General features: G+C 43.1%; 1 protein-coding gene across 2 annotated transcripts; it reads right to left on the minus strand.

Moving 5' to 3' along the window:
• Window positions 1-691: 691 nt before the first annotated feature.
• Tmem18 (transmembrane protein 18) lies at window positions 692-5553 on the minus strand. Of its 2 annotated transcripts, none has more exons than XM_005082024.4 (5): window positions 5403-5553; window positions 4318-4438; window positions 2621-2675; window positions 1197-1290; window positions 692-1112 (listed from the first exon to the last, which is right to left on the minus strand). In XM_005082024.4, the coding sequence occupies exons 1-5, from the start codon at window positions 5457-5459 to the stop codon at window positions 1017-1019; spliced, it is 423 nt and encodes a 140-aa protein (XP_005082081.1). In that variant the 5' UTR covers window positions 5460-5553; the 3' UTR covers window positions 692-1016. The 2 variants fall into 2 exon arrangements, with proteins under 2 accessions (XP_005082081.1, XP_012977425.1); XM_013121971.3 differs by having other exon boundaries at window positions 5427-5541.
• Between the last annotated feature and the right edge of the window lie 18546 nt (window positions 5554-24099).

Genomic DNA, 24099 nt, shown 5'->3' on the forward strand with positions numbered 1-24099 from the left:
CTTTAAACTAAAGCTGAGAGTCTATAGAATTCCCAGTACTAAATCCCGTTTCTAAGTCTGGGTCTCCAGTCACGTGTGATTTCTGGAGATTTATTTTTGCTCCAGATTCCACAGAAACTAAGGATATCTGACAAAACAGAAGCAGTATGCCCTTCTCTGTGCTCAACAAGCCCCAACTGCACAAGATGTGGCACTCAGGAACAACTGGCCTGCACTTGTCACAGTCTGTGTAGAGACAGTTAAGTCACTCACCACGTATGCAAGCATTTATGATTTTGTACCCAGAAAAAACAAAACCAAACGGTTCATTTGACATACTATTTTCCATGGAGTCTTGACTTTACAGCATCCACTCTAGCTTAATATTTTTAAACAAAACATTTTCAGTGGCATAGCCCCAACTCAATTCTTTAGAGGCTTGGCTTCATGGGAACCGATACACTGTATTCTTTTCCAGACCTGCCCTGCAGGTCCCTCAGCCTGGGTACTGCTGACATTATATAAAGAACAACACTCCACGGTGGGGCTGGCCTGTGCCCTGCTGGATGTCAGCATCCTTGTCTCTACCCAACAGACTCAAGTACCATGCCCATCTGTGGTGACAAATGTCACCAAAGTCTCTGGGGGAACACAATCACTCTTAACTGAGAGCCACCACTACAGGCTTCTATAGAACAGAAGAGTGAGCAGGTAGTGGTGCCACAGCAAGGTGGCGCAGTTTATTTCAGTGTCCACACTCAAAGTTGAGTGAACTCTAGTTATTTAATGAGGTCTACCAGCAAACTCGGAAAAGCTGTGCAGGCCTCTTCCTATGGCTGAACCAGAAAGCTCCCACCATGCAGACGCGGGCCCACAATCAATGTGCGCCAGTTCTTTTAAAAAACAATGCTAGCGAGGGCTCCGTTTTCCAAACCACGAGTCAGCTGACAGAGGAACATCTGGGCCATGTGCATGCAGCTTACAGCTGGAAACAACCAAGTCGGAGGAAAATCAAGGTCCATGGCAACGGCTAGGTGTTACTCTTCTTTTCTTCTCCTTTTCCTCTCCTTTCTCTTTTCTTGCATCCTCTTCAGGTCAGACATCACATTCAAAGTCTTCTTTACCCACATAATCTGAAATCATTCAGAGGCATGATTAAAACTGCAAAGCATATGACTGAAGAAACCCAGGACATACAAAGTCTGTACCATACATACCACAATGACCATGGCATTGAACAGCAATGGTGCTGAGAACACGAGAGAAATGAACATCCCCCGGGAATCAAAATATTGATATTTCGCAAACAATCTGTTTTAGAAAAACAAACAAACACAATTATTAGACTTTCAGTCCTGGGAGGTGACAGAAGAACAGCAGTTAAGAGTCTGGGCTCACTGAAGAGTTTACATCAATGGTAACACAATGACTTAAATTTTCAAACTATACAGAAAAAGCTCTAATGTTTTTCACAGATTATAGAGTAAGGGCTATATTCCTGCTACAGCTACCTAAGAAAGTACTTCCTGTTTCCAGGCACCTTAGTGAAGTAACTGCCTTTCTGTGTAAGGGATCTGAAGACTGCATGATTCCCACTTGCCCAAGGGTAAAGAGCCAGGCAGCAGAAGGTAGGAGCTGTCTACGGGGATTTCTCTCTTGGTAATGTGGAAATATGCTACATAGGTGTTTTCACTGACTCAGTAACAGTGATTGTGAACCTGATAAATGAGCTATGGGGTACAGCAAGGAACAGGAAGGACAGATTCATTCTTAAAGGAAGCCTCCCTTCTGGAGGGAAGGAGCAGCTCAGGGAGAGTGCTGGTCTGACTTATCGAAACAAAGCAGGGAACATGGGAATCTATGGGTGGGGAGAGGTCAAGTCTAGACTCTTGAGGTGGCCATGGGGTCAGCAGGAGGGGCCGCAGCAGGGGCCATGGGCATCAGTAACGTTCTGTGGTTAGGGTTACATTGGGATGTTTGGAGTGATCTGCGCTGAGACAGGAGAATCAGTTAAGACAACTTAGGTCCAGGGTTGAGTTTGGGAATTCAGGGGATGAGTGTGGAGGCTCTGGCACTGTCCAGGTACAGGGAGGATGTTTCCAAGAGGAAAGGGGAGCAAGCAGGGGGAAGGTCTCAGAATCACCACTTACTCCCTAATACCAACCCCTACTACTCAGTACCTTCTAAAACTTCCACATTTGAACTCTGAAACTCAAAATACTTTGTAATAATTGTAATGGTTTCTCATAGATTGTTACTTTATTGGACAGCACCTTAAGAACTCAGGTGATACAGTCAATATGGTTAAGCCATTCTTGAAATATCTCACTGTTTTGTAAGCCTCTGAGGCTTCCCTGACCATAAGGAGTTATCCCAAAAGTGGCACTGGGATTTTTGTTTAATAACACATAGGTTCAATGAGGAGCTTTTGCTTACTTATTCTTATTAATAAAATAAAATTATCAGTCTTCCATTAACAACAATAAAAATATTTAACTGCTTGCTTCTTAAGGCCTACGCCTATTGAGTACAGGGTGCTCAATATTTATGTGGCCACAATTCCTGACATCTTCAATCTCCCTGTAAGTTCCATGTTTTCTTTACAAAGTTCACAGTCAAGAGCATGAAAAGCTGACTTTACCTCCAATTCATTGCAGCCACTTCATTGATATACTCAGCACAATAGACTAACAATACTAAGAAAAGATAGAAATCATATTAGAATTACATGGCCAATCACAATCATTATAGGACAAGATAATACATTTTTTACTATAGCAACGGAATGCCAAAACATTTTGCCGAGAGATGCAATTTGCATTTTAGCTTGGATGTATTAAGAACTATGAAATGGTGAAGTTATGGAACATGCCTATTTAACAGGAATCAGGAAAAATCAGCACGCATGTAAGATATCCAGTGTCTTAGTGAAACTCCCATGAAGCTGTTCTGCACTGGCAGGACCGCCGTCACCCAGGTGGAAAGCTCAGGGTCGGAGCCTCAGCATTTGTGGAAATGAAGGAAGTAACTCGGACGTCTTCATGCTGTCTGAGATTTTAATGAGCCATATGGCGTACAAAGCATAAAGAGCAGTGTCTGTAGTTTCTTAAGATGGTCTATGGTTTGTCCCTCTTTAAAATTTAAGCACACACACTGTTCTTAAACTCAGAGGATTGTTTCTCCCTTCAAGGCACTTCCCTCAAGCCCGCCCTCTTGTCTGCTCACACCCGTGTGCCGATCCCTGACTGCAGCAACTCATACCAGCCCCTCGCCCACTTCACTGCACGCCTCAGTTCAGGTCTCATCGAATGATCATTACAGCTGGTAACGCAAATTAATACATCTCCAGCTATCTACCGAAGGCGGGGTCCCCAAGGAAGTTACATTAAGTTTAGAGGCCTGTTTGGCTCACCACTGTAACCCCAACATTCCTCAGGAAAAGAATTTCAAATGAAGAATGGACACCATTTCTGCAACGTGAACGCTCATCACTTCACTCATTTTTCTCAGATAGCTACTTGATCGTCTGTCCTACCTCTCACAGTCAACTGATTAAATTTGTCTAAAATCAGCTTTTTCATTTACCAAGCAAAATCTTCTCCTTCCAGTGTCCACAAAAGTCAAGTATTTAAACCTGTAATTACTCCGCTTTGGGACACTTAGCTCCTGTGGACTGTGGTGTCTGACCTATGACCCCTACCCAGCTTCCACCCTATATCTTAGGAGCTCTGCCCACTTGTCTGCATTTGGGGCAGACCTCATGCCTGGGCCAGCCAGCTATTGCTGATATTTTCTTACTGACGTTTTATTAAGTATCCTTTTGTCCTCACTGATGGGGCCTAATATATTGATTGTCCACATTTGGCCAAGTACCATGGTTTTTGTGTCTGTGCATAATCTTTCTCCATTCTGTATACCTAATTCCTTCCCAAAATTTCTAAAGCCATTATCTACAAAACTGATCTGAAACAGTATTTTATGTGGAGAATGTCTCTTAATTTGTAGTCTAATTTCCAGAACACGAAGTGTGGGACTAAGCCTGGCAAGAAACCATCTTCACGAAAGTCATGCCATTTAGGACTGAACTCAAGCAGGAAATTATCTGTGTAAGAGTAAGCATAACAGAACCAATATCTTAGTACAGCCCATGCTCCACATCCTTCCTGATCAGCCTGAAGCAAAAGGAAGACCCCCTTTCAAGGTCAATGTCCAAAGGTTACTTCATGATTTCCACACAGAATGGAGGACGTGGGAAACCCTGTGAAAACTCAATACAAACAAAACCCAGGGCAATATCACAAGCGTCAAAGCGCAGGGATTCAGTTTGCTCCTACTCACCTAGGCACAGGAAGTGCCCAATCTGTAGTTTATACCTCTGGGATGAGAAGCACGTGAGGAGCAGACTCAGCAGGTGGAAGACGACAAGCCCTAGGAGCCATGGCTCTGTCCAGTCTGTCTCCTGTGGGGACACACCGTTAGAAATTTGTGTGTGTGAGGGGGGTGGGGGGCAGGCGGTATGTCTGCAAAACTGCTTTCCTGTGGGTAATGAGAATCACTGGTCCCTTCCCCCGAGTCTTGGGATTACAAAGCTAAGCCTCAGAGACAAGTAGGAACCAAGAAGGAAAAAAAAAAAAAAAAAAGAGAGAGGAAACAACAGTTGCAAACACATCCCTGGATTTTATATAAAGATTTTAAAGTCTGAGCACACTCGCCCCTTTGACTGGTGAACACCATTCTTTTCAAGCTGGGTGAAATCTAACGGGTTGTTATCATCTAAAGTCAAGCTGATATAATCAAGGAGACGCACTTGGTGCGTGTGAGGCAGCTTAAAAGGAGGCTCATCTTATCGAGGCCTGCAAATGGGAGCCATCCTAACCTGCAGGGCTGGCTGTCCCCAGCACTTCTGCAATGCACGCGGCTGTCTAGATAGCGCTTCACCAATGCGTTGGGGCCTCACAGATGACCGATGTCCATACCCCAAGGCTCAAATCTTTCTGACTGCCCCCACCCGATCCACGGTTCCTAGTCCAGATTCCTCAGCACTTCCCCCAAGGGCACTGCTCCACAAGGCAAGACCAGCTCCGGAGTGTGGAGCCCCAAAACTCTTCAGGACCGCTTGGAGTCCATTGCCCTTAACTGGGTACTGTCTGCGTCTTCTGTGCCACACCGGTGGGACAGCACATCCACAGTCTGTGCTGAGCCCGGTGGGGCAGAAAGCCACTGCACGCCGCAGCTGCCAAGACCCCACCGGGGTGGGGACCCAGAGGAACGCTTGCCTGTGCGCACCCGGGGTCTGCCCCATCCAGCCGAGCCACAGCGCGACTTGAGGATACAGCCTGTCCGCGCCTGCGCTGTCCACACAAGAACTAGGGCATCCCCCACCACGTGCTAGCGCCTCCCAGTCTCCAGAGTCTGCGAGTTACCATGATCACCGCGGGGATGCTGACCGGGAAGGCTCTGACCGAGAATGAGGACGGCATCACGCCGGGGGAGAAACAGACAACCCGGAGATCTCCGCCGCTTCCGGCATCCAGGAAAGCCGCCTCGACTTCTCGCGAGATCTGTGGGTACGCACCTGGCATTCAGCTCTTCTCGCGAGAGTTCCTTAAAAAAAAAAGAGGTCCAACTTTCATTATTACATTCATGGATTTCTGTCTGAAGTGTGGAAGTGCTCGCTCTCCTTAGAAAGCTGAGGGTGCTTGGTTCCACAGACTCAGCCACCCGCCCGGGGCCAGATTGTCAGGCTCGGCCGGCACCCTGCTCCACAGTCCGGGAATGAACCGGCGAACTGGCATGCTCTTTGCAGACCTAGGCTGGACCCGGCGTTCTCCTCAGAGACCTGGGGTGAAAACAGCGTTGGCCCCACAGAATCAGGAACATCTCGGCGTCTACACCCCACGGCGACCCCACAATCCCGAGATAAAGTCAGAGTGCTCCTTAGAGAGGCTCACGGAATCGGGATGCGCTCAGCATCCTCATCACGGGCCAGGGACAGATGCAACGTCCTTGGTGCAGACCCAGGCTGTGCTCCTCACAGAGCCCGAATGGATGACTTACCCCACAGAGTCGTAGTGGATGGCATGGCATAGACACCCTAAAGACCCAGGATGGATATGGTGTCAGGTCCCACAAACCCAATCTGAGCTATCCTTCTGTTAAACACCTGTTACTGGAGAAGGAGCAGGCCAATGAACGTGGGCCGGTAATGGATTGTTCAATGTTTTTAAGACTGTTAAGCACACGTAGCTCATGTGTGAAGGTCTAACTGCGTGTGTAAGCAATGAGGACCCAGGAGCGTTAAGCCTTTATGCCATAACATATGCACATGCACAAATGCATTCACCTCGTTATACAATCTGCGCTTAATGGGCCTGAACGCAGTGACAGCCATAGCCCATCTCCTTCGCTTGGCTGTGGAAAGGGCTCGGATACAGTGGTCCCGTATCCTCAACCCGTTAAATCTTCCTCCTCTCTCCCAGAAGCATACCCAGGCTGTCATTGTTGCCTCATCTCTCTTTTCAGACCTGGGCTACTCTCTGTTTCTCAGGGGCATGTCCCCGACCATCTTCACCAAAGATAAGGGAAGAAAGGAAGGGGGGGAGGAGGAAGGGGAGGAGGCAGAAGGAGGGGTAGGGAAAGTCTCAAGACCATCTGAGTGTGACCTAAACTTCTGCTTTAAGGAACTCGGGGTGTTCTCACTCCGCCAGGACAGGGGTCCTTCCGTTCAGCATTACTGTCGTTTTCATAGAGCTGATGTGTGGGCTGGAGTTTTCTTGTGGGTCTAAGAGCTAGCTAGCTATTCCTGATGTTTTGTGGACTGACTTCAGCGAAGGCACGAAATAAAAGACTAACTGTAGATGCTTTCTTATCAGGATGGGGGCCCAGCCTTGACATCAGTTTGCAACCGAAGAATTAAAAGCAACGCTGTTATAACATGTGACTGAATTCCTAGGCCATGGAACCCTGCTGTTAAAGCTGTCTGGATTGCTCTCCCCAGGCCAAACTCTCTCACAGGCGGTTCATGAGGAGTCCCTCCTTTGTTTCTAGATACCTGCCATCTTTAGCTTTCCTTGTCTAATGACACCTCTTTTCTGTCCCTGTACTGTGCGCCTGCCACAGGTTTCAGTCCCACAGACAATTATTTTACACCACAGATAGAGATCTTTTAGCACAGGCAAGATGTTTTTACAGTGCTTTGCTTGGACATTTCACAGGTGTCCACTGCTCTTGAGGCCCCTCAACCCTTCTGTGGTCTGGCCCTACAGGATCTCCAACCACGAGGGGTCCCGATTTCCCGTCCATGTCCTTTCTTCTTTTCTCGGCGCCACTGAGTTTGTTCCCTAGCCCTGCGTTTCAGGTGCCGTGGTGTCCTTGCAGCCATCCAGACCTTTGCTGACTTTCCTGGATGCTCACTCTTAGAGTTTCAGCCTCTTCATTTGCTGTCTTGGTTCCCGAGGCTGCTTTAACAAGGCACTAGCAACTCTGGTGGAAATTTGGAGGGAAAGGAGGGTCCCTTGTTCCTGGACGTCAGTGTTCCAAGCTGATGAATGGGTCCAGCTGCTGAGGGCCGTGGTACACTGTACTGATGGGGGATGTCCTTCTGTATGCTGTGTATATATGTTTCTCTTATTGGTTTAATAAAACACTGATTGGCCGGTAGCCATACAGGCGGGGCTACCAGACTAGGGGAATGCTGGGAAGAGGAAGGCAGAGAGTGAGTTGCCAGGGAGATGCCATGTAGCTGCCGAAGGAGAAACACTCCAGAGCATTACAGGTAAGCCATAGCCTCGTGACAATACATAGTTTAATAGAAATGGGTTAATAATTGAGAGAGTGCTAGCCAATAAGAAGCCTGAGCCATCAGCCAAGCAGTTTATAATTAATGTAAGCCTCTGTGTGTTTATTTGGGACTGAACAGCTGCGGGACCAGGCAGGACAGAAACCTCCCTTCTACACTCTACTGATCTCTCAATCCTGGTGTTGTAGCCTCCAAAACATGTTTAGCTGCAGAGGCCTTCTTCCCTGTGTGTGTTCTCTGATAGCCTCCCACAATCTCATCTAAACATAATCCCGTCTGTAAAAACTGTGATCAGACACGTTTCATCCTTATAGGTCCTGGCTAGCACTTCCTCATACCTGTTCAACCCAGGACATGGTTTAACATCACCAGTGTTTTTACACATATTGTTTATTTACTTACTATTTGCCGTGTGCTTATTTAATTGCTTATTAAAGTATACACTGTTGTGGAATATTTGTTTACCCAGGAAAAGACATGTTACATTTGTTTATGCTGCAGAATATTGCTTTAACTGTTTAAAGGTTTGCTACTTTTGTTAATGCTGCATTTGTTTAACGATGTAAGGATGCGTGCTTATGTAAAAACAGATGTATCGCATCTGTTTCACTTTGCCTGCTTTAAGGCACGTGATTGGCCTAATAAAGGGCCAAACAGCCAATAGCTAGGCAGAGAAAGGATAGGCAGGGCTCTCAGAAGAGAAATCTAGTCTTGAAAGAAAAGGCAAGAAGCAGTGAAAGTGTGAAATACAGAAGACAGAAAGATAATAAACCCCAAGGCAAAAGGTAGATAAAGAGAAACAGGTTACTTTAGGTTAAAAAAGCTAGGCAGAAAGGTGCCTAAGCTAGGCTGAGCATTCAAGACTAGTAGTAAGTCTCTTTGTCATGATTTGGGAGCTGGTTGGTGGCCTAAAAGAAAAAGCCTGGTACAATACACTTTTATTTATTTATTTTTGCCGTGCAAGCCCAGGAGTAAAACCTGCCCCAGTCTCCCATGCACCTCTGGTTCACAGTACATGGTAAACCTGTATACATTCACCAAATAGTCGAATTGAATGAATGAATTCACATGTGGATTAACATGATCTCAAAGCTCTGGGAGATACCACTAAACATTTACTCCTCTGCTCTTTATGTTTTAGATGAGAACCATTCAGTTACTTTTCACATTTTTTTCCCTGTTAGTACATTCAAGCCCTTGCTTCTTTGTTAACTTTGATAACTAATATTTTCCTGGAAAATGTGTATTTTTGCCTCACAGTTTCAATTTTTTTGGCTGAAACTTTCCATTGCTTTCTGTTTATATTGTTAGAGGAGTTTTAGGGCAAACCTGTAGCTCAGGGAGCCCCGATAGGCTCGTCTCAGCTGCTTGCTATCTTGATGTGCCAAGTAAAGAGATAAGTAAGGATGAAAAGCAGAGATAAGTTTTTAACCATTTTAGCCACATTGGGAAGAGGAGCAGACAGAGGAACTCAGTTGCCCTAAGTCTGTCTTCAGGACAATGACATGAGCTCTAGGTTTAAATAAAGGAATACTTATGGTAGAATGTCAAGAGATATTCATCATTAAGCAGTTTTTTTTGTCAAGGGCTGGAAGAGTTGATCATTATCTCACTTTCACCAGGTGGTTAGAAGTCCTTATTGAAGCAGGATAGAAAGGGGGGAAATTAAGGGAACACTAGAAAGAAAAGGAGTCCTCTCACCCCAAAGTCTGAAGTGTCTCATCCATTGAGATCATGGAGGATGTCTGTGTCTCCAGGTTCGTGTATGCACTGTTCAAGGAACACTCAGGTCATCATGGTCATGCATGTAATGGTCAGAACGCACTTGCCACAGTGTAGAGCTATCGCTACATTCCTACTCAGGGGCTACACTCCGAGCCATACCTAAAAGCTTCTCAAGCCCTACTTCCTACCTACCCCATGAATCACGGACCATCCTTGCATCAGAAGCTACTTCAACTCATTCCTTAACAGTGCCCCATTGGCTAAATCCGCTGCGTTCCACACAGTTCTTGAGTAAATTCGATGTTGCTACTGTTTCTGCTGTTCATTGAAACAGCAGTGGTCTTGAGTATCCTCCTCCAGCCCTAGAGCTGTCCTGAGGCCATGTCAGGCCAGTACCACTGATGGCCTTGCCCTACAAGTTCTTCCTTCTGAGCCTTACCAACTGGTGTGCCAAGGGGGTATCTCCAGGACTTGCGAAAAGTCAGAGGAAGACCCTGGGATGAAGGTGAGGGCGTACTGGGGAAGGGCTCCTAAGACTAAGAACACTTCTCTGTCTCTTCCAATGATTTGCTACCCAGTGTACTCAGGTATGAGGATCAAGGAAGATACCATGAGTCTCCACTACAATCTCTAGAGTTCGTCTTGTACTCACTGATTTAGGACCCTCTCTGTCTTGTCATTCAAGTGGGGCCTGGGATGCTGGCTAGAGACTTCATCTCAGGGATGTCTTGGGAACTTGTGCCCAGCAGATTCCTGGGGGCTAGGCACCCGCTGCCTCTTAGTGCCTCCCTTGGATGACAGTCAGACCCATAGAAGTGCCTCTGGCCTATGACAAGGTAGGATACCTCATCTCCACTGCAGAAGGGCTCCTTGGCAGGCCAGATACCAGTCATCTCCTAGAAACCTGATTTGGGGTAGATCCTAGTTCGATTCTTCGTGCTGATGCGCACTATTTTGCCCTGACCCACAATCCGATTTCTCCTTCAGTTTCAGCTACAAAATTTTAACAATGGAGTATTTGATAACACTGCTCTTTTTATTTAAAATTTCAAAGGAGACATAAAAGATTATAATTTCAGTGAGCACATGACAAAACTGTCTAGGCAAGAGCTCCCGGAAGGACCATTGCTCTCATACTGTCACCGGATGTTGCTCCTGGGAGGCCCGATGATCGCCTGCATCTCCCGCAGGCCTGACCTCTTTAGGCCTCAGCGTTTGCTGCCTCGTGGCCTCTTTGTCTTAGTTGGAACACTCAAAACGGCATTTTTCCTTCTGTCCGTTGTTCAGTTATGCACTTTGCTACAGCAAAATGGAAGGTGGGCTGGTCTGTGTCTTAGCATAGTCATACAAGAGAAATACAAAGAACGAGCCCAGAACGAGCCCCGATCTCCTGTGCTCCCCCCCTCATTTCCTGAGACTGTACATTGCTCATCTTAGCGGTTACGTTCCAGGAGTAGCGTTGACACTCCTATGCTCTTACTACCCTTGTTCTTTCGTTTCACTCCTCAACGACTCTTAGCTGTTGATTTCCGATTTTGCTTAGACACACACACATACACACACCGTGGTCAAAACATCCAGAAGTTCAAACTATGATTCTGTCTCTGTATTTACGATAGTGTGCTTAAGATAACAATTGATGTTATTCCGTCAGACTCCTGGGTAGAGAACACTCTGGCCTTGCCTTGTATGCAGGGCCGCCACATACCTTAACCAGGCACTAGGTGGCAGCACCTGCCTTCCAACAGCTCGACAGACACATTTTTCTTCAATTAAGAAAAGTGAATTTTCATATGCTTAACTATTGAAGTGAAAGCTTCTAGTTTGCACTATTGAAGTGAAAGCTTCTAGTTTGCACTGTTAAATATATTTACTGAGGATTATGGAGTAGATAAACACATTATTTTACTCTTCTGTAATAAGATTGACTTCTGAAGATTAGTCATTTAAAAAGTGCTTGTGAGAAAAATTGGTAATTGCAAATACAAGCTTTATAGAGAAAAAGATCTAACAAATCTTGGCTTAATTTATTTATCTCTGTCTTTCTCAATAAGCATGAACCTTTCATATGGATTCAACAATCTCTGTCATTTATTTTCACACCCTCGGTGTGCCCCTGACAGAATGGGTATGACCAAACAAACAAATCGGGTATGATAGTCCATTTAATAACTGGGTATGATATTCCATTTAATAATTGGGTATGATAGTCCATTTAATAATCGGGTATGATAGTCCATTTAATAATTGGGTATGATAGTCCATTTAATAATTGGGTATGATAGTCCATTTGGTAATCAGCCCATGGAGAGGCCTCCGCTTTTGTTTCTAGAGCTATACCTAACCAGGCACACATCTCTAAAACTGCCTCCTATTAACAGACAGTCTCTTCCTTAAGAAGAAGGAAAATGAAAAAGAGTAGAAGGAACCACACAGTCACTGCCTTTTCTTGGGACAGTGGAGTCGATATTAACCTAAGGAGGAGATCCTACTCCTGCCTCCTTGTTTACCATTAAGCGGTAACGCCAGCAGAATTTGAAACGTATTTGGAAAGCCGGAGCCAGCATTACATCGGGGTTATCCCTCTGTATTTGAACATTATTTTGTATCCCTCTCCCCTTTGGCCCCAAATAGAAGACAATATCCGAATCTATGTTTGGAGGTTAGGATGCACCAATATGCTGTTGGGTATTTGCTACATTTCAAGTCAGGAAACGTGGGGAAAGCCGGTATATGGTGACCAGCTCTATGAATGTTTGCACCTAAACCGCAGGCCTCTGGTGGCTCCGGGGTGATGCCCTTGCCAGCCCCAGCCTCCTGCTCTGGATTGCAGAGTGCCTTGTTTGTCACCGCAGGCAATGCCGTGTAGGTGGGGGCTTTGGGTGAGCAAAGGAAATGATGGGTACAGGTGAAACCATGGCAGTTTTTCTTAGTCCCCCCCCGCGTGTGTAATTTTAAGTCATAGAACTGTACTGCGTGAGCCAAAACAATATTTTTCTAGTTGGTGTCTCTGCCTGTCACATAAAAAGCTAGTCAGGGTTGCCTGAGTACCTACTGAAGTCAGGCGAAGAGGCGCAGGTAGATTGGAGACAGGAGAGTCACAGTCACAGAGGCCATGTGGAGCTAGACCGTGGGCTAGTTTTTGCAGAATTCAGATTTCACTGAGGGACGAGGATGTTTTCAAAATCAGAGCAACTGGGGTTTAGCACAGAATATGGTCGCCTGGCCCCAGAGTGTGTACGACAGAAAGTGGAAGACAGTTTTGTAAACTTAAAATGTCTCCTCCATAGAGTCAACCCCATCCTTAGGAACTCAAGCTCCAATACGCGGGGTCAGATCAACTGACTTTACAGAAAGAGGTCATCAAGCTTCCCGGTGGCTGAAGTTTTCAGGGGTAGGGACTGAGATCTTTGCTAAGGGGAGATATGAGAAGTCCTGTCCTTACTGCCAGTTTTAGGAGACACAGGCCATAGCTGAGTGTGTGGGGCCCTGGCAGTTGCAGAGGAAGAAATTCTTTTTTTTTGGTTTTTCGAGACAGGGTTTCTCTGTATTGTTCTGGAGGCTGTCGGTCCAGCCCGGCCTCGAACTCACAGAGATCCGCCTGCCTCTGCCTCCCGAGTGCTGGGATTAAAGGCGTGCGCCACCACCTCCCAGCAGAGGAAGAAATTCTACTTGCCTCCAGGAGCCAGATTTGCCTGCCTAGGTTTCAGTAGCCACGAGGCTCATATGATTTATTTTGGCAGCAACAGGAACTGGTCAAGGTAAGAGTTCTGTTTGTGTTTGGTCACCTAGTTTACGTGTAGGCTCTTATAGGCAAAAAAAAAAAAAAGATTAGAAAATCAACTTATTAAGAAGAAAGATTAACATTGGCCCATGGTTAAAAAGATTTTAGTTCATGACTGGCTAGCTCCATTGCTTTAGGCCTTTGCTGAGGCAGTACGTCATGGGGGAAACACGGTAGAACAATGCTGCTCATATCATGACAAGAGAAAACAGAAAGATCAAAAGGAAAAGACATGCTCCTGGTAATATAACTTCCTTCTAACTGACTCTACTTCCTAAAAGTCACACTATTCCCAGTCATCCCAGAGGCTGAATGTCAAACCTTCAACAGTCCGCTGATGGACTTGGGTGAGCATTTAAGATCCCAAACACCACAGAAAACCCTGCTGTTGGTAAAACTCTGTGTATGTGTGTGCCTGCCTGTTTCTGGTCATGTTGGTATACGTTTCCTTCTACCTGATTTCCATCCCTAGCTCAAGAGTCTACTGATCTCTTTGTACACATTGTAAAACAGCTTGGGTGGCTATCATATATTGTCACAGGCATGTGTTTTTCCCAGTTCTGGAGCTTGTAAGTCCATTGTTCAGATGCTGGTAGATTTGCTTCATGTTTCACAGACAGAGTGTATTCTGGGCACTTTCAGGGCAAAGTGAGGGCAAGAGTTGTTTTGTGGCCTCTCTCTGGAAATGCCCCTGTATTTCAGTAAGCTCATAGGTGGAATTTTACTTGCATGAACAAGATAATTATTAGCCTGTACATTACGGTTGGGGCTAGATATCTATGTGTACAAACAAAATGTAGTCATTCTGATTTAGCATTGCATGTTAAAATGAGAGCTAACTTTTGATTTGTAGTATGAAGTCACCCAAGGCAAGGGCTAGTGCAATAACCACAGTTCTGTGTAACATGGAGTCAGTAAGAGAAGGGTAACAGACTTATCTCTCCATCTGCTTATACTCTTTTGGAAGAAACATGTAGTAAGTTCACAGAAGTAACATTTTTACCTACATCTTTATATGTAAATAAAAATTCCATCTTGTAATGCCCAGGACACTTGGCTTTTTGTCTCCACTAGGTCAATCACAGCTCTCCCATTGGCTAAATCACTAACAGAGGGATCTAAAGCATGTCCTCAGATACGACCATGGCAGCCTGCATTATATTCCTCCCAAGAAATTACGTAGGGAGAGCACAATCAACACAGCATAGGGCAGGATCTTTCTCTCATGGTCACAGGCTCCTATGCTACTACAGAACCCACTGCTCTCTCTGGCCTTCACGGTTTTGGCTGCTTCACACCAACCACTTGTAATTTTCTCCAACACTTAAGGGATGGCTGGAGCTGACTTGACAATTTCCTGGACTTTGTTAGTGATCAGTTTTTAAGAAATGCTATATAAATGAAATATAATTTTAGAGACATTTGTTAAGTTGCAACAAAATTTTCTCCTCAGTCCAAGCAATCAGGACTCATTCTTACTAGATTAATGCTCGTAGAATGCCTTCTTGCATCATGTTCACTAAGACATAACTGCGATTTTCATGGCACACAAAGGAGACAAAACCCAAGAGTGGATAGTGCAGGTATCCGAGCTACTAAATTGTGAGCAAAATCAGCAGATGATTGTTCCTGAGTTTTTAACATGCAGATTTGTGTTTGCAATTCACTGAATGATAGGACAGTTTTTCTGACAAAAACTGGTATTCAGAAATCTGAGTGCCTGTAGAAACCTAATTGGCAGAATTGAGCCTACAGGTGATACAGTCCCCATTGGTGCGTGTATCAGCTCTTGATGTCATTAAGCTTATATGTATGGAGCTTTTTATTGTCATTAAGCTTATATGCATGGAGCTTTTTATAGTCAGTCTCTGGCCTGTCTAAGTGTCGCCTCCAATGTTCAGGATGTCCTTCTGCACTATTGTGGTTACTTTCATGAAAAGGTACCACAGGCTCAGTGGATGAAACAACAGAAATTTACTTTCTCATAGTTCTGGGATTTGGAACTCCTCAGCTAAGGTGTTGCAAGGCTTGTCCCATCTGAGGTTTTGCTCCTCATTTTGCAGATGCTAGACAAGTCCTTAAAGAAAGAAGTCAGCAGCAGTGGGAAGATGCAGACCAAATGCTGTTCACAGCAGCAGGGTGTGGGTTTTGCTTGTCTCTTAGAGGCCTACGCTCAGGCAGGGCGCAGTCCTTGAGTGTGTCAGAGAAAGTTTCAGAACAGGTAAGAGTGAAGCAAACTTAGTGAGTTTACATGCTTAGGAAAAGGACAGTATACAATCCCAAGAGGTGAATATTGGCCTCTTAATAGAGACAAACCTAGGTGTCTTTACAATAGCTACATTTATGATTTTGTAGTTCCCTAAATCACATTGCTCAAATGATGTAATTTAGAACAAAATTTAGCGATTGAGCAAGGTTTAAAATTTAAATGAAAATTAAAAGTTAAATATTTTTTGGTTTATGTATTTCTATTATCTAAAAGCATCTCCTTTTGTAAATGAAACTATAAGGTAGATTTATGAGCTGGTGTTTAGTTTTATGGAGAAGTTAGGAGTGCTAATAGGTAAAACTCAAGATAGTTCATTTGTTGTTTTTAGCATCTCGTTTGAGATTCCTTTGGGAAAACACAAATCTTTGTTGGTAGCTTTGTCCTTGAAGTATTTTTGATGTTCAGTTGGTAGGAAAAGCAAACTAAATCCAGGGGACTTCTTTCTTTCCTTTCCCATTTCCTTCCATTTTCTCTATGTTCCTATCTTTCTTCACGATGATAGGTTGGTGGGGTCAAACCATTGTCAAGCTATGTGTCCTTTTTCTGGACTGGAAGTAAGGATGTTTGTTGGTCTAATGTGTTCAATAAGTTCTTGCAAACCTTTTTTTTTGATGTGTGTTTAAAATACCCATGGCCCATGTGTTCCCAATGGAATTTGATAGATTTACTATCATGGACTTTCTACTCTAAAGGGTAAGTTATCAATCTGTGTCTCATGGCTGATGCTGAACATGTGGTAGCATCTATGTTCTCTGTTCCCAATGAGATTCAGAGTCATCTTGCTTCTGCATTTATTCTCAATATGAAGACAAGTGCTGCTTGTAAAATAAAGTTTTTTGGGGCAAGACACAGCCTGAAGGCCATTGCTTTACATAGTGTGGAGTCATGTAGAACAAGGTATTGCCAGATCTCCATACAGCATATTAGTCTAATTCTGTATAAGCTATATTGATGGGCTTTCTGGAATATTGCTTGAACGATTTGACAAAAGACCTATAATGTCTCACATTGCTCTATAGATCCATGGCCTTTGCTTAACAACAGCAAGTATTTCTATATTTTCAACACTAATGTATTCATCTTAGCTATCCCAGGATATCTTCTGTTTATCTCTTTTTAACTTGTCAGACCTGCATTCTACATTCTAGCTCTTTTTGCATAAGGTAGATACTATGAAGACAACATAGCAAAACACAGTTTCTTTTGTTTGAGGTGCAGCATTATTTTTTTTGAACTAAAATATAGTGGTTCATCTGCTTCTCTGAATATCACAGCATATTGTGTGATATTCTTGGAAGAGGTTTAAAGGACTAGAACATTATTTTAGAAGCTATATCCAATTCCCATTTCATCCACTTGACTGTATGGCTCATACTGTGCTTAGCAGTTGTTTACAGAGATCTTTTATCCTGGGCTGGATCCATGGGTTACCTTTCATTGAAGATGTGAGTGTGTCTACCTTGCTGTCTTCATTTTCTTTCCAACAAACCTGGTTCTGGTTTCTCTTTTACATCCTGTGAAGGAGCCATAGGAAGAAGATGTAAATCTACCTTAAATGGTTTCTAGTATGTTAGAGAATATAGATGAATAATTAGCTCATCAGAAAGAAAATGGACATTTGTGCCATTACAGGGAGACAGACCTGGGTCAGGTCGTTGTCTCTCTCTCTCTCTGTCTTCTACATGACACAAATGGAATTTGTACATCCACAGTTCATGCAGGTTCCTATAGCCACTCAAGTTGGAGAGGCAGCAAGCTAGCCATGAAGTCATTTGTGTTTCATGTGGTGAGACAGACTTATGATGTCTGTCATCATGTAATTTTGGATTTTATTTTTGTGGTTGCTAAGATTAACTTATGAGCATTTTTTCCTTGTTCAAGTTTAGACTAACTGCTAACAATATTAATACCATGTTACAGCTATTTATTGAGTTCTATATTAAGCCCTAATAAACATTACCTTTCAAGTCACAAGACCACTCTGCAGTGAGGTCCTATACCACACTGTTCCAGCTGCAAGAGGAACATCCTATAGGAGGTTCCTTTTGCCATCTTCAATCAAATTCAAGTGTTACCTGAAGAAGGCAAAGTGTCTTCCATAGGCTGTCACCCCTCCTTTTCCTAGTACATGATGGAAACCTGGGAAGAACCTCTGAACATTAGTTCTTCTCTTTCTTGGCATATCCCTTCCTTCCCTACCAAAGGCCAAGTCTCTCCAGTTCGTGAACCACTTTTGAAATGAAGTCTCTCTTTTGTCATAAATTCTTCCCTACTGAATTTTTATTGACATATATTCACCACTTGACACTCACAAAACTGAATAGTGTTATTCTCTGTCAGTGGGCTATAAGAAAGGGGCTAGTTAAAAGGCTCAGAATGTAAAGGTGCTCATCCCAGAAGCCGTGCAACTTTAGCTTGATCCCTAGGACTGACAGAAAGATATAGGGAGAGAACCAATTCCACAATCTCTGATCTCACATACATACTTTGACATATGCCCCCCAACACACAATAATAATAGATGTAATATTTTTAAAGAAGCTAATATTTTGGAGAGGTCTTGTCAAGAATAATTAAAGGTAGATTAAGACAGGAGAGAAAAAAAGGGAAGAATGTGGACCAAGCAATTTGGAGGGCGCCGAGGACATCACAGGGTACAGTGAACTAGCAAAATCTAATTGAGGATTTTTCTAGTTTGGTTTCTCTTGCTGAGATAAATATTATGACCAAAAGCAACTTGCTAGAAAAAGGTTTATTTCATCTTACATTTTACAATTCATCCCAGATGAAAGCCAAGGTAGGAACTGACAGCAAGAACGTTAAACAAAGCCTAGAAGGAATTCTCCCCACTGGCTTGCTCCCCACAGCTTGCTCTGTTTGGTTTCTTACTTCTCCTTTTTTTGTTTTTGGTTTTTCAAGGCAGGGTTTCTCTGTGGCTTTGAAGGCTGTCCTAGAACTCGCCCTGTAGACCAGGCTGGCCTTGAACTCACAGAGATCCGCCTGCCTCTGTCTCCCAAGTGCTGGGATTAAAGGTATGTATCGTGAACACCCGGCTTGACTTCTTCTTATAGCACCAGGTGACACAGCCCGAAGTGAGCTGGGCTCTCCCACATAAATGAAGAAAATGTCCCATGAACATGCTTACAGACCAATCTGATGGGGGCAATTCTTCAACTGAGGTTCCCTCTTTCAAAGAGGCTCCACTTCGTGTCAAGTTAACGAAGTCTAACCTGCATAAGGATAAAAATACAGCTTCTGTATATGCTATGCCTGAGTTACAAAAATGAAACCCAGCTATAAGCATGAAGAAAACTTGAAGAACACTTAGGCTATATATTTGCTCTACTGCTTGTTAGTATGAAGATAATTGGTAAAGCTGGTCAGATGAAGAAATCCCAGGCCAAAGACGGGAAGAGGTGGGTCACCTCATGTACCATGCCAAATAAGTGAGGTGATAAAAAACTAGTCCTATCTGTTGGTACCTACTTCTCTACAAAATGTAAAAGTTTGAAACATGATTCCAGGGAATTGATACTAATTACAGAACAGATCACAAGAATGATACATCAATATCCTGGACATTTCCACATTATCAAAGATGGAAATGATCATTGGTTAATGACATTCGGAGGAAGGAGGAGACCAGTGTTGTGATGCAGGTTCCTGTTTACAGAAAGGAGCAGGCTTTGCTCACATGCTGCTCAGTGACTTCCAAGTAAAGTGTGAGTTTAAAGACAGCTGAAAAATATCCCAAGTCCAGTACACTATGTTTCTTTTCCTTTCTTTCTCATTTTTCTTTTTCTTTGGGTTTTTGAAACAGTTTTGTTCTGTGACTCAGGATGGCCTTTAACTCACAGTGTGCCTCAACTGTCAGACAGCCTGACCACTGCCTGGGATTTGGATAAATTATGTGCTCTCTCTGATGTTATGGGCACATGACCAGATTGTCATGAGTAAGAACCCCATATAGTAAAGTTTCCTTCGCAGCTGAGGAATGTTATCTGCTTGGTGTGCCCTTGGTTAAGCTCTCTGAGTTCTTTTCCTTCTGTGATTGGACTAGCCATACAACTTACAAGCATCCAGCTGCCACACTGAGGTCTTTACTTATCATCTACTGTCATTCCTGCATTTCTCTGGTTGGCCCCTTCCTTGGGTTTACTCTACGATAGATTACTTCTTCTAGGAACTTACCAAGAAAGGTATTTAGATGACAAATTTCAGGGTGGTGTGGATCGGGAAATGATTTTATGTAGTTCTCATATCTGATTTACATTTTAAATGCCATAATGATATATAAACGTGCCATAATAGCCCCTCCACATACTAAATTCCTGCACTACTGGGAAGGGTTCCCCTTGTTTTTGCATGCTTAAGAAAGTAAGATATAAGCAATTACAACTTGATTGGGTCATAGAATTGTCCTGATACAATGGACTTAAGTGGAAGTAACAAGTCAGTAGTTGATGAGATGGTGGTATTTACTTCTCAGAACCACTTTGGTCCTGCAGTCTTTGAACAAAGACCTTTTTGGCTGCAGGAAAAGCAGAAGTCCCTGAATTTGGGACTATCAGAAGGAACTTTCCTGCTGTATCATATACCATCTGTTTATGTCACCATGGTATAACACTAAGCACTCTGAATGACAAAATCACATGTACTGCTTCTCAGAATTAGGTCTTTGAGTCACAAGCATAATATAGTCCTACTCAGATGATGTTATTATGGGAAATTCAATATTCATGTATGCCAGAGGTTAAGAGTTTAAAGTTTCTTCCTGCTTCATTGGGAGTTCAAGTCTGCCTCACGTTTTCTCATGGAATAATGTGATGTCATGTTTTATTCATGAACTCTTCATGTATCATAATCCTTAACACCTAGTTGTAAGCACTGGACGGTCCTTCATGTGTACAGTTTAATATAAACTGTGTGCATATCTCTCACAAACAAAGACAAGGTGAGAACCTCAATGCTGAAGGGAGAACACACAGGGCACCCCAACTCTGTGTCCAGGAAGCTGCAACTGGAGAGCCATGGCCTGCCTGCCAATGCTACCAAGGGGCATCAGGCAGAGGCTACCACTTCTGACCCCAAATCTGAAGTGGAGTGAACAGACTTCTCCTAATTCTCCAGCTGGAGGAGTCTCAGGATATTGGTGTAGAGAAGTGGGTATGGGTGTTGGGGGTGGGGGTGTACCACAGGAAACATGTCAGAAGACAGCCTTTGGGTTTTACTCTTCACCTTTACATCTTGTTCGAGAGAGGGCCTCTTTGCCACTGTGTAGACTAGACTAGCTAGCCCCTGAGATTCTGGAGATTCTCTGATCTCTGCCTTCCATTTTCCATAGCACAGATGCAGTGAGATTATAGATGCCTGCTAATTGGTAATAGGTTCTTAGTAACTAAACACAGGGTTATGCATCAAGTACTAATATACACCGAGCAGTATTCTCCAGCCCTAAGAATAGTTTAAGGATTCTCGTAAAACATAACCTTTAAGAAAGCCCAGTCATCATCATGGCCATCCAATTTATACTCCTCTCAACAAATCAGATAAAAATCTAGAAAACAGAAGGAACTTTTTGTTTATTTAACTTGACAACTTCTATATACTACACAACTGAGGATCAGCATCTCAAATTAGAAGCATTGAGAGTACACTCCTAACATTTAGTTACCTGCCTTGGTAACAGCTAGACTGCTGTGAATTTGTTATCACAAGAAAAAAGGTAACATATACTAATATACATCTATGATGTATATTTTATCATTTCAGGAGGCCACTTCATCAATACATAGAAAGGAACTAATTTGTGATAGGTATTCTTGGTTGGTAACTTGACTACATTTGGAATGAACTAAAACCCACAATATGGAGGAGCACACTTGTGGTGGATTTTTGCTTAATTTGAAGTGGGAAGATCTACTTCTAGTCCAGATCTTTGAGGTAAGAAGACACACCTTTAATCTGGGCCATGCCTTCTGCTAGAACTCTACGTAAGGAAACAGAAGAAGGAAGTTTTCGATCTTGCTAGAACCCTCTAGAAGTACATGGAAGAAGAAAACTTTTGCTTTCAGGCTCTTGTCTCACTAGTAAGACTATTCCTTCCCTGGTATCAGAGACTAATTCTTCTCAATTCTGGCATATACTGAAGACTAGCCATGACATACAGCCTTGTAGACTAAACAAGTACTGGCTTCTTGGATCTTCCATTCATAACAGCCACTGTTGGATTAGCTGGACCACAACCTGTAAACCATTCTAATAATTCCCTTTGTATATATAGAGGTTCATTCTGTAAGTTCTGTTACTTCTGAGAATGCCGACTAATACAGAGACTCTTCATTTATTAAAATGTTACTCCTGTGTTGAGCCTTAATGTCTCCAGGGCTGGACTCAGCTCTGGATAGGAAGCACTGTGCAAAGATGTACATCTTATTAATGTTTTAATCAGTCACTATGCTTTCCATTCTTGAATTAACCAATATATTAGTGTAAACAAAAAGGTAGAAAAGACACTAATTCTAGGATTGTTTTAGACTTCTATAAGCATCATCCCTCTGGGAGTTAAGACATCTTTTAGATGCAGTTTAGATTAGGAACATGGGCTTGGTCTGGTGTGAGCACCCAACTTAAATTGCCATTATCAACAATAAACATTTTAAAACATGGGGGCTACAGAGGTAGGTATCCACAGATCTAAGAGTGCTTACTGCTCTTACAGAGGACTCAGGTTTAGTTTCCAGCCTCATATGGCAACATACAACCTATAACTCCAGTTCTAGGGGATCCGGTGCCTCTTTTCAGTTTTCTTGGGCTTTTGCACTCATATGGTGCATATAAACCCAAGCAAGCTCACACATACACATACACATACATTTTAATTAAAATGAATAAAACCTTTCCACAAAGATGTAACAGACCCCATATATATTTACATGAACACACATGCACAGTAATTGAAACTACAATGTCTTTACTCCTCATGGCAACCTTGGGCTTATGTGTGCTTTTCATATGCCTCATAAGTGTGTCCATGAAAACCTTCAGCAGTAGAGTAGCCTGTGGGAGAGTTCCCCTTCCTGTTGATTTTGAAATTTCTATCATATTACTTAGAGTGTGTATTTTTCTTTCCCTTTCTATGAATTTTCGGGGAGCTCAATTTCATCATTTTCTAGCTTTAACCCATCTTCATAAGATCTGCACACAAGCATGGAGAGTGTTTATGAAAAGAGTGCATTACATGCTTCATGGAAGCTTTACCTGTGACAATAGCCTTAAATCACAGGGTTCTGTTTCCTTCCTGAGGGTATGATTTCCTTTCTATTTCATGAAAGATTGCATTCCATGAAACAACCTCCATTTACTTTATGGGAGCATCTACCTTTCTTTTCTCTCTATAATCCATTATGTCTTATTTCACAATAGTATTCAAATTATTTATATATATATTTCTTACTTATACATTTATATTTCATTATGGAGTATGAATAGAACTCAGATATATAAAATTCACTCTAGAATAAAAAGAGAAAATTAATGCAGAATATTGGTAGGTCCTTGGTATCAGATCTTTCCCTCCTTCCAGGCTGATGTTTTTTGAAAAATTTCCATTTTTTCTTCTTGAAAATCTCTCATGACTATTTTCCACTAGTAGAGGTTTGAGGCCCTCACTGGAATTTTATTTTTCCTGTCTGGTTGCCTAGAGATTAGGAAGAGCCCATGAATCATTGTCCCTGCACATTCTGGGGGCTGCAGAGTAGAGCTGTTAGGGGCAGCTGGCTTCCTAAATTCAGAAGTGAGCAGAACTCATGTCCATTGTCCTGCCATTGGTACTGGTGTTCTAGCCTGAGGATTCAACTATTGAATGCCTTTAGAAAACCGCTGATCTGGTGGAAGTGTTCCTGGAAGCCTGGGAACCAGATATTGAATAATGGCAGTTCTGGGGGCACCAGAAGAAGAAAAGAGCCATCTCTTCCTTTTAAAAAAATATTTTTGATCCATGTCTTCTTGAATGGAATTCCCAAGGTGGAAACATGAATCTTCTAGCTAATTTGAAGATGGGTGTGTGCATGAAGGATAAGAACAAACAATTCTGTCTGCTTTAATCATAGAGTCAGGGTACCAGACATATCTTTACCGGGGTTCTGCAGTTTACCAGAATCACTCTCAGAGCTGTGGAGATCCCTGTGCTCATTCATGGTCCTTATCGTCTTTGCGAAAGAGACAGATGAGAAGCTGGTGTGTTGGTGGTAGGCAAGGAGTTTGGGAGTTAGACAAAGCACCAGATTCTTGAAAACACAGTTTGAGCTTTTAAGCACTCATTTCGGTGATTCTCAATCTGCTTCTCACCATGCAGTTAAGATGAACTATGAGAGCAGCTGGAAGCTGTAACTGTGGGGTTAAAGACAAGCCATCAATGGGGACTTTAAACTGGCTATAACAGCAAAGGAGAAACTGATGACAGCAAATAAAAGTATCTTGGCCTAGGGCTAACAAAGACTAAAAGGTAAACTCTGTGATGCATGTGAATAACTACAGTATTTC

Source organism: Mesocricetus auratus, unplaced genomic scaffold, assembly GCF_017639785.1.
Source record: "Mesocricetus auratus isolate SY011 unplaced genomic scaffold, BCM_Maur_2.0 Super-Scaffold_100024, whole genome shotgun sequence".
NCBI lineage: Eukaryota > Metazoa > Chordata > Mammalia > Rodentia > Cricetidae > Mesocricetus > Mesocricetus auratus.

Bases quoted from the DNA above. Each gene is read 5' to 3' on its own strand.
- Tmem18 (XM_005082024.4), bottom strand. From the start codon at position 5,459: ATGCCGTCCTCATTCTCGGTCAGAGCCTTCCCGGTCAGCATCCCCGCG. The intron at 4,439-5,402 runs GTAACTCGCAGA...GTGTCCCCACAG, and splicing joins GCATCCCCGCGGTGATCATG to GAGACAGACTGGACAGAGCC. The intron at 1,291-2,620 runs GTAAAGTCAGCT...TTTCTAAAACAG, and splicing joins GTGGCTGCAATGAATTGGAG to ATTGTTTGCGAAATATCAAT.